This window comes from Rhynchophorus ferrugineus, unplaced genomic scaffold (genome assembly GCF_030347505.1).
Source record: "Rhynchophorus ferrugineus isolate W39M unplaced genomic scaffold, kcgeb_rfMv2 rfM9, whole genome shotgun sequence".
In the NCBI taxonomy this organism is placed as follows: domain Eukaryota; kingdom Metazoa; phylum Arthropoda; class Insecta; order Coleoptera; family Curculionidae; genus Rhynchophorus; species Rhynchophorus ferrugineus.
Window position 1 is genome coordinate 20,642,455 of NW_027472588.1, and position 9,537 is coordinate 20,651,991.

A 9,537-nucleotide genomic window follows, 5' to 3' on the forward strand; every position below is an offset into this window, starting at 1 on the left:
ATCATTATTATTTGTTTAACTTCTTTAATTGTAATTTTTTAATTTTCAGTTCTTACTTGTTGCCAGTTCTTCAGTAGCTTCCTTTTTTACCAACTAGGGTTTATCTGGACTAGACCTATTGCTTAACATGGGCTTTCAACCACGGTCCTCGGCTTAAGCCTACCGACTGGCGAGTGACCACGTTGAAGATCATCCCAGAAAACTTCCGGTCTTACGCAGCCTGTTTACTTCCCATAATTATAGATATATTTTGAGAGAAAACATCGAAATAGTATTGAGATCTCCAAATACAAAATCAAAATCGACATATACAAGGGTATCAATATAAGATCAACTTCACCTTCCCGGTTTTTTAAATTTTTAAACAAAGCATGAAAATGTAATGTCCGTGTTGGTTGATCACTCAACTGTGATAGGTACTTGTGTAAATTGGATAACCTAGTCAGGTTATGAGAGTTTCATTATCAAACAGCATTGAAGATGAGATCTAACCAGGCTGGGTATGACCGGATGTCTTCTAAGTTGGTCACTGGCCAGTTGGTAGGCTTAATGCCGGGGACCGTGGTTCGGAGTCCACGTTAAACTGTAGGTCGGGTCCAGATAAACCCTCATTGTTAAATAGGAGACTTTAGTAACATATATTAAAAAAACCTGGCAATGATTGAAGGCCAATAAGTCAAGTGTCCTTATATTTTTAATTAGATATTTTAAAAGTTAATTATTACATAAAAAGAATTATTAAATATTTTAAAATAATTTAATGACATTTAACATACATACATAATATTTTACCATAAACATACATAATATATTTTATTTTATTAATATTTTGTTTAATACCATCATGATATTAAATATATAGGTTTTGATATTGTAAATTATAAACATAAATGTGATGCACATTAAATAAACAGAAATATTTTATTAATCAATATATATGACTATATTAAAAAAATCATTTAAAATGTGAATGCCAAAATATTTCGAAAGCCCTGCAATTAGAAATCCCTTATACGTTAGTGTAACATTAGCATTAATTATTATTTAATAGATCCCTTTAATCATCAAGGTAAAGGAGGTATCAATAGGTAATTAGGTAAGGCTCTGTAACACCTAACTTAACTATATAAGGAACAATTTGTCGTCCACACCATCGCAGTTCGACTTGAAGATCCGTTACGTACAAACCGTCTGACACGACCCATCAGGTATTTTATATTTTGTCGCACGTTCTCCATACGCTATTTGTATATGTGTTACATTAAACGACCTCAAGGAAAAAAAAGAAAGTGCATATACTTAAGAGCGTTTTCAATATCGGCACGTGCTCAGTGAAAGCCCATCTTAATTTTGTTCCAGATTCGAAAAAAAATGTGGATTATCAGTATCGTAGCTTTGTCTTGTTTATCGTCCGTTTTGGCGGATCTTCCTGCGGGTAGAACACTGGCCGTACCCGATATCAACCTGTGTAACAAACGAGTTATTCATGAAGTGGGGCCTAATGGAAAGGGTTATTTCTTCAGCTGGAGGGACCCCGCCTTAAAAAACGCCCAAGAAGACTGGCTAACTGCTCGCAACTACTGCCGTAGACATTGCATGGAAACCATTTCGTTGGAAACGTCAGTCGAGAACGAATGGATCAAAGAGAGAATCGTCAGAGATAAGGTAAGCTCTTTTTAATTAAAAATCAGAATATTTCTAGAAGTTTTGTATTTGTATTTAATTATTGGTTTTTATAACGGTCCAAGAAGACTAACCAACAGCTTTGAACCATTGCAATTGTTTATTGCTATTGTTATATTAACTATTGGTATTATTTATAAATTGCGAAAACCTGAATAATATTCAAGTTAACTAAAATACTGGACATTTAATATGTTTACAATTATATTAGTTTTCAAAATTTTACTAGAGAAAATTATTAAAATCGCTACTCTGTTAGTTTATTTATTCATTTCCTTCTTAATTGTAATTAATTCAATTCAATTTATTAATCAACAGTTCTTTTACTACCATTTTAATCAAACGACATTAAGTTGAATGGTAACGTTGCCTTGCCCTTCTTTTTATATACTACAAGTTAGTAATATTTCCTAGTTTGAAATGAAATTTCAAAATGTATTACACCATCATTATTCCGACAAATGATAACATCACCTCGTAATGCTAAACACACACTTGCTATGCACACTTTTTGTGTAGCAGCTCTATCGAATGTTCGTTAAAATAATGTAATGTATCATAGGTTAAGTATATCTGGACTTCCGGGAGAAAATGTGACTTTCCTGGATGCAACCGTCCCGATTTACAACCCTTGTCCGTTAATGGTTGGTTCTGGACCGCCACCTTAGAAAAACTAGCACCCACCACCCAAAGAGATCAAAACGATTGGTCTGAAACCGGTGGAATTGGAAAACCACAACCAGATAACAGAGAATTCCAACAAGGAGGTAATATATATAATGTATCGAATAAAACAAGTAATGTACGGCAATTGCCGATTTGTAATCTCAAATAATCATCATCAATATTATGAAGAATTTTGTAGACATTTGACAACAGTGTCGACTAGTATCAACAAAAATCGACTGATTCGATTACATATTACGACGTATCAGGCAGCATTCTGTCTCATAATATAAATAAAATAATGAAACGAAAATAATGTTATCGATTATAATTTATTTTAATATGATAGTATCTAATGCATATATTAACTCGTTCTTATTCGAAGTAACTGATTAGAGACGTAATCTATTTCTGACTCTGATTATTTAATGGCTTCGACATTTTCAATCAGAGTAATAATAAGCAAATATTCGATTTTTCAAGTTTTTCAAAATAAGCAAGACGCCAAAACTTTTGCCGGTTTCTAGCCTGTAATTATCATCACTAATGATTTCAAGAATGTATCAGACAATATTGTATCTTTTTTTAACTAGAATAAAATGAGAAGGAAAATATTGTCTGATATTAAGACGAATTTATAATTTGCGATGGTCAATAAATTCGACATCGTGATGACGTGAGTTTGCTGTTATGTTGAATAGACTATATGTTTCGATTAATTTATTAAGATTGTTCATTAATTTTTTGCAGGTGCAGTGGAAAATTGCCTGGCTGTACTAAACCAATTTTACAATGATGGCGTAAATTGGCATGATGTGGCTTGTCATCACGTTAAACCATGGGTATGCGAAGAAAATGATGAATTAGTCAAATTTGCCCACCTCTCCCAATAAGTGAACTTAACAGGAACTGATAATAATACAGTAAAAAGTGATAATAACCAATTAACTAATGCTTATTTATAAAACATTTCCTTCAACCTGAAAAAATTTTTACACTATAATCTAGATTATATTAATGGTTATTTATTTTATTAAAGTGTTTTTAATATATACATGTTGTTTCTATCTTAGCTTACTTATTAAAAATTCGGAGTGTATATTGGTCATTGATCTCCTAATATATATATATATATATATATATATATATATATATATATATATATATATATATATATAATAATATATATATATAATAATACTATATATATATATATATATAATATATATATATATATATATATATATATATGGATACAATAATACTATAATAATACAATAGATTACCGTTACTACGTGATGAAACATTAAAAAATAACTGTGATTAAAATTCTGAAATAAAAAAGTATTATTTGTATATCTCAGTTAACTTAATGCTCTCAATAGTAATAATAGTCTCAATAATAATTTTCAGGCCATAGACTGACGCCTTCATCAAAAATTTGGTCTATTCTATGTAACTATATTAATATAATAGTTCATTGTTACTAGTTCAAGGTACATATAAAAATACTATCTTAAATTAACAGACATGAACTATAGTTAATTGGAAACCTTCCTTGGTTTGTATTTTTGTTATTGAATATGAACAACTTTAGGTTGTACACTATCGCCTTCGCCAAAAAAATAAGATTTTTGTAAAAATTATCAAATAACAATAATTAATATTAATTACATTTTCTTGCAATAATCTAATAATTTTATGTGAGAGTCATTATTTTGCAATATATGTTTTTTAAATTATAAATGAAAATATGAAAATCATTATTTCAATGTATAAAGTAGGGATGTTTTCCATGCTGAGGGTTTTGGTTTTCATTTGCTTATGCAACTGCGGATTTTAAGTTTGTTAAATATTTAATTTTTATATTAATTTTTAATTATAATTTATTTTATATTTTAAAAATTTTACATAAACAAGCAAATTAATTCTAACCACCATAAGTTGCTACCTTTCTTTGAATAGGTCTTACTAGAGATGCGCACTTCAGTATCATGTCGAACAATTTGCTGACTAGCGAACAAATTGGGGTACACTAACACTCAGACTATTAACGCAAATATTTTAAATTACACTCGTTATGGGTCTTAGAGGGATATCGCGTTGTATCACTTCATTAGAGACATAGTTCGGAGTATCGATAATGGCATGTCAAATTGCTTTGGGGCATTTTTTTTTTGTTCCGGCTTGAAACGAGGTGGTGGAATGCATGACGCAACCTGGTCGCCGAGACTTGTCCTGGAGTGGCAAGTTGGTTGGGTTATGTGAGACTGCCTCTGGGCTTACCAATACACTAAACCGAATCCGCCTCACAGTTGACCTCTGTGAGTCGCTATTGCTACTGCAATAAGTTGTTTGGGTAGCCCTTATTAGGCATGAGGATACGGTAAAATTACAGATAGTGAAACTAACTATTGATTCGTGAACTTGAGAGAACACACGACTGGATACTATCTTATGGGGGCAAATGTTACGACTGCAGGGACGAATGAGGTCGTTTGGAAAGATGAGATTAGCGGTGATGCTAGTGCTAAACTCCTAGCATGTTGACCAGCTCGCGAACATGCGCGTTTTTATAAGAACTTGAGCTGAATTATTATTTGTGGAAGGATAGAGAAATGAAATGCTTGATTTTTGGAGTGACAGTTTTTCTGGGAATTGAATTATTTCTGAGAAACCATGGAACGTTTAAGATTCTCCTGAGAGGAGCTTATTTTGGAAAACTTGAAAGCGTTCCACTTGGGTGGGTGAAACAAACTTGAAGTAGGCATTAGATCCGCAGAGAAGTACTATAAATATATAAGTAAATAAATATTTTATAGAGATGGGAAGTCTACTAGACGAGCAGAGCAGAGGAGATAGCAGGTTTGCTATTCCCGAACCTTTTTGGATTGCTTTATGGGTTGGGAGTGCAAACCGAGCCATTGGTTCAATTAGAGACCTAAGTACGTGACTTTATACAGCCATGAAATTGTTGAGGTGTTGATTTAGAGTAGCAAGATGTGCAGTGCGAAACACTTCTCATGGAAAATGGTCTTGGTTTTCAGAGGGTTGATGTGCAACCTCCAGAATTTGAACCGCTTGACCGAGTGATCGAGCTGCTTCTTTAATCGTCCTTGAATGGTATCCTCGAGCCTAGAAGCCGTGAACAAAACAATGTAGTCAGCATCAAACGCGACGTCAATCAGCGGGGAACCTTGAGGTACGCCAGCGTTGATGAATTTTCGATTGTAAAGAGTGTTCCTGATCTTGATTTGATGGAAAGATCTATCTGATAGATAGGACTTGATGAAAGCGGTGAACTTTGGATGGATTGGTAAAAGTCCTAAAGTCGTCTGAGAGGTCTAACCGTACGCAATTTGCGTTCAAACCATCCTGCCAGATCTTGTCAAAAGCTTTAGTTAGGTTCAAAAGGACTGCTTCAAGTCTTAAGTTGGTCAAGAGCGTGATGCATGCGTGCGGCCAGACGAGTGGCCTGATAGACGGATGAATGTGAGTGCGAAAAGAGAGTTCTTCATCAGGAATAATGGTGTTTTTGTTTGTGTAAGAATTGTATAGAGTATAGTATTGCTCTGTTCCCAAGCTTTGAAGTAGCACTGAGAAGGCTGATGGGATAGGTGCGTACTTCTAGGAATGTTGCAGCCTCATGATGGAATTAATATGTGCAGTTTTGCGAGCTACTTATTCGGGAAGTTTTTTAATTGGGTGATGAATATTCCGTAGAAACTCGGAGATTTTTTGGTTTGAAGTTTGCCGATCATAATCTTTGAGATTTTGGAGACTCGAGATGGTTAAGAAGAAACTTTGCAGTAACTGAGCTTTTGAGGTATTTAGATTAGTTGATGACAGTGCCGTTGTCTTTAGGTTTGGTGTTTTGCGGCTTCTTCTTTTGATTAAATAAGAAAAGTAATGCGTTCCGCTTATGAAGTTGGATGTCAATAGAATAAAATAACATATCTGTATCTGTGCAATAAAATAATAATAACATTGCATACTTACACCTAGCGACATCTATAAAGTCCGTAATGACTTTTCGGTACACCTGGTAGCTTAGACGGCAAAGACTTACATACATTTAAGTGATTGTAATCTTTTCCTTTTTGCTTCAAGCTCAATCATTGTCATTTTTTAATAGGTGAGTTATGTTGCTGAGACTTTTGAACTTTCCTGTTGGTTTCCATAAGGAATAATCTATAGACTCAGTTAGCGTCAGATGTTACAAATATTCTTAATATACTTGATTTTGCTAATTTTTGATCAACTCTTTCAGCCCTTTTATTGCTTTATGTGTTACACTATTAGGAGTCGCGTACTATTCTGTCTCTTATATATTATTATAATGTTGCTGCTGTTTTTATATCAATTTCTGTTTTTAATGGTAAATTTAAAGTCATGATTAGGTCTGTATTTTGCCTAAATAGTTGGTAGTTTTATTATTATAAAAAAGGTGATAAAAAAGATATATTTGATGATAATTTTTGAAAATACGGTTATTATTACTGGAATAGATCAAGACGTGATTTTATGTTTATATTTCGGCAATAAATTGCTGACATTGTTATTGACTTGCTTGTAGGTAAAATGGTGAATTTGTGGAGTGTTCTTCGACAACTATCATTATGTTAATGTTTTGTTCAATTATGAACATGTTTAGTTCCATTGCATGTTGTTGTAGGTCATTGGCATTCCAAAAGACGATTTTATATCTTAGATTTGTATTGTATTGTATTTATTTATTTTATTAACTAGGGACCGCCGTGGTCTATACATAATGTCGTATAGACTAAGCTTTGTTTATGCCTGTATATCTAGTAGTATATATAGATGTTTAAATAAATAGACGTTTTAGTCTTCCCGGAAATACAAAAATAAAAAGCCTTTGTGCAAGAAGGTAACAAAGATTTATACATAAGTGTACAAATTATAAGATTAACATAACTGTGTAAATGTGAGTGTAAATACATAACAAGACAAAACATATAATAGAGGTAAAGTAAAATGAATGCATTAATATTTGAGTATTAATAAAATATAGCAAAATAAAATCAGATAATATCAATTTACAAAGCTACAAAAGCAATAGAGCACATGTAAGTGAGTACAACAAAGAGATAATTTTCAGTTACAATTGTCACAAATCCTAAAATAATAAATAAGAGATCCAAATAAGTGAAACCGAGTAAATTAAATCCTAGGAATTAGACCTGTGATATGTAGAAAAGATCTGTGTATATTTTTCAATGAAAGGTAATCCTCAATATTCTTTCCAAAGTTAATCTGTTGTCTAATAGGGCCATACAAAGGACACTACTAGGTAGTGATTCACGGTAAGTTTAACATTAAATGATGAACAGATAGCCGGGGTTTCATGTTTGAGAAGAAATTCGTGGATGAATCTACAATTAGCAATTTTTAACCCTGTGAGTATTTGTGAGCTTCCGAAGAGAGAACTCAGAAAGATTAGGGTGTTCACAATAAGTCTTTTAAATCTCCCACAACTTGTTTTCCTCCAAATGTTTTTTGCGTTATGAGCGAAAAAGAAAAAATTACTATCAAAGAGTCTTTCCGACAACCTGCCAGAATATCCGCACGTTGATTACCAATGGTTCCAACATGAGAGTCCCCTGCAATTGTATGATTTCCCTTCACTTAGTAGCGTGAGCATTTAGATCACCCAATTACCAATGGTCCAGAAATTTGTGAAAATAAATCAGTTATCATGGTCTCAGAAACAGAACATGTAGGAGATATATATAAGACCAACAGACCCTAACAGCTATAACTTGAAAGGTGTAGCTTGAAAGTCTGTAGACAGAGGGATCTCATCAAATACTAAATCATCTCTAATGAGGGTGGCAACTCAACCCGATGCTCTACCTCTGATAGTTCTATCCTTCCTAAATATATGGAAGTCCCTAAGAGCCATCCTATCTGTTGGTTTTAGATTAGTTTCTTGTAAAATCAGTATTGCCAGTTTATACAGACCAACTAGAATTGGTAATTCTTTTGATCTTGGTTTGAAACCATTAATGTTCCATTGTTTTATTTTATTGAGCATTTAATGATTCCTATAGTTGCCTATGGAAAGAATTCCTCTCCGGTATACTTTCCTTAACATCCATAGACTCGGTCGACGATGCTAAATTTATTTCCATCTGCTTGACTTATTTCTATACGATGACTTCTGCGAGAATGTTTCCAGAGATTACTGATGATCTGATCTCTGTGATCCCTCTCGGATAGTGAGGATATCTGTCTTAGAAGGTGGTTTGTGTTTACTCGAGGAAGTCCTCGAGTTGCCTTTTTGTTGTTTACAGAGGTGGTCTTGGTGGGCGAAGAAGAAAAAGGTGAAGGAGAGGAGGTGGTTCCGTGTGAGGTGAGGTAGATCGTAGGAGGGGGGAGAGAAGAGAAGATTTTTAAAAGAATTGTTAGAGGTTAGAGGTTAGAGGAATATGTACCATCCTGCTTTCTTCCTGCTACTACAATTTCTTAAGTCAGAGCACATAATCATTACTCTTTAAGGTTATTAAGATATTTAAAATTCTTATGTGTTTCAATAGAAATTTCAAACTATCCCAATTCTGACGTATTTTAAAAACTAACTGATTAAGCTCTATTTTTATCTATAACAAATTATATTTGTTTTGTACGTAATTTCATTTTGTGTATATGCCACATAATTATATTATTCAGTTGGTTGATTATCAGTTGGTAGAAGATAAAATAATATTTTAAATAGATAAATAAGTTTAGGTAGGTGTTAAGTTAAGTTGTGTGTATATAGTAGAATATAAAATACGTGTAGTAGATAGGTTAAATAAGTTTTTTGTTAATTTTTTTTTGTTGTTACAGCGATAGCTATGTACGTATTTTATTTTAAAACAATTTTTTTGTGTTTAAATTCTAAGTTTGATTATTTTTTAATTTTTAGTCAGTTCCTTATTTATTTTTTGATATCCAAACTAGAACAAAAAAAGCTGCTGCCCCAGTCAGAACCGAAACTGCGACCTCAACATGCCAGTATTACACTCTAATCGTCACACCAAACACGCACTTCCGTAATATTTTTATACGGCACCTCATACTATAAGGTTTGCGTTTAAAAATCAAACTGAATAGTTTTTACACTAAATTACTTCCGATTTTTTTTCATATTATCTCAGCAATAACATTATAAAGAAATATTTG

At 32.9% G+C, this 9,537-nt stretch overlaps 1 protein-coding gene across 1 annotated transcript; it reads left to right on the forward strand.

Annotated features, from left to right (window-relative positions):
* Nucleotides 1–1,090: 1,090 nt before the first annotated feature.
* On the forward strand, nt 1,091–3,401 carry LOC143202024 (L-selectin). The gene is made up of 4 exons (XM_076413293.1): nt 1,091–1,208; nt 1,360–1,665; nt 2,246–2,450; nt 3,100–3,401. Exons 2-4 carry the CDS (start codon nt 1,372–1,374, stop codon nt 3,240–3,242), a joined length of 642 nt encoding a protein of 213 aa, XP_076269408.1. The 5' UTR covers nt 1,091–1,208; nt 1,360–1,371; the 3' UTR covers nt 3,243–3,401.
* The last annotated feature ends 6,136 nt before the right edge of the window (nt 3,402–9,537 follow it).

Excerpts from the sequence above, each read along its gene's own strand:
- LOC143202024 (XM_076413293.1), top strand. The coding sequence starts at position 1,372 with ATGTGGATTATCAGTATCGTAGCTTTGTCTTGTTTATCGTCCGTTTTG. Across the intron at positions 1,666-2,245 it reads AGAGAATCGTCAGAGATAAG|GTTAAGTATATCTGGACTTC; the intron begins GTAAGCTCTTTT and ends AATGTATCATAG. Across the intron at positions 2,451-3,099 it reads CAGAGAATTCCAACAAGGAG|GTGCAGTGGAAAATTGCCTG; the intron begins GTAATATATATA and ends AATTTTTTGCAG.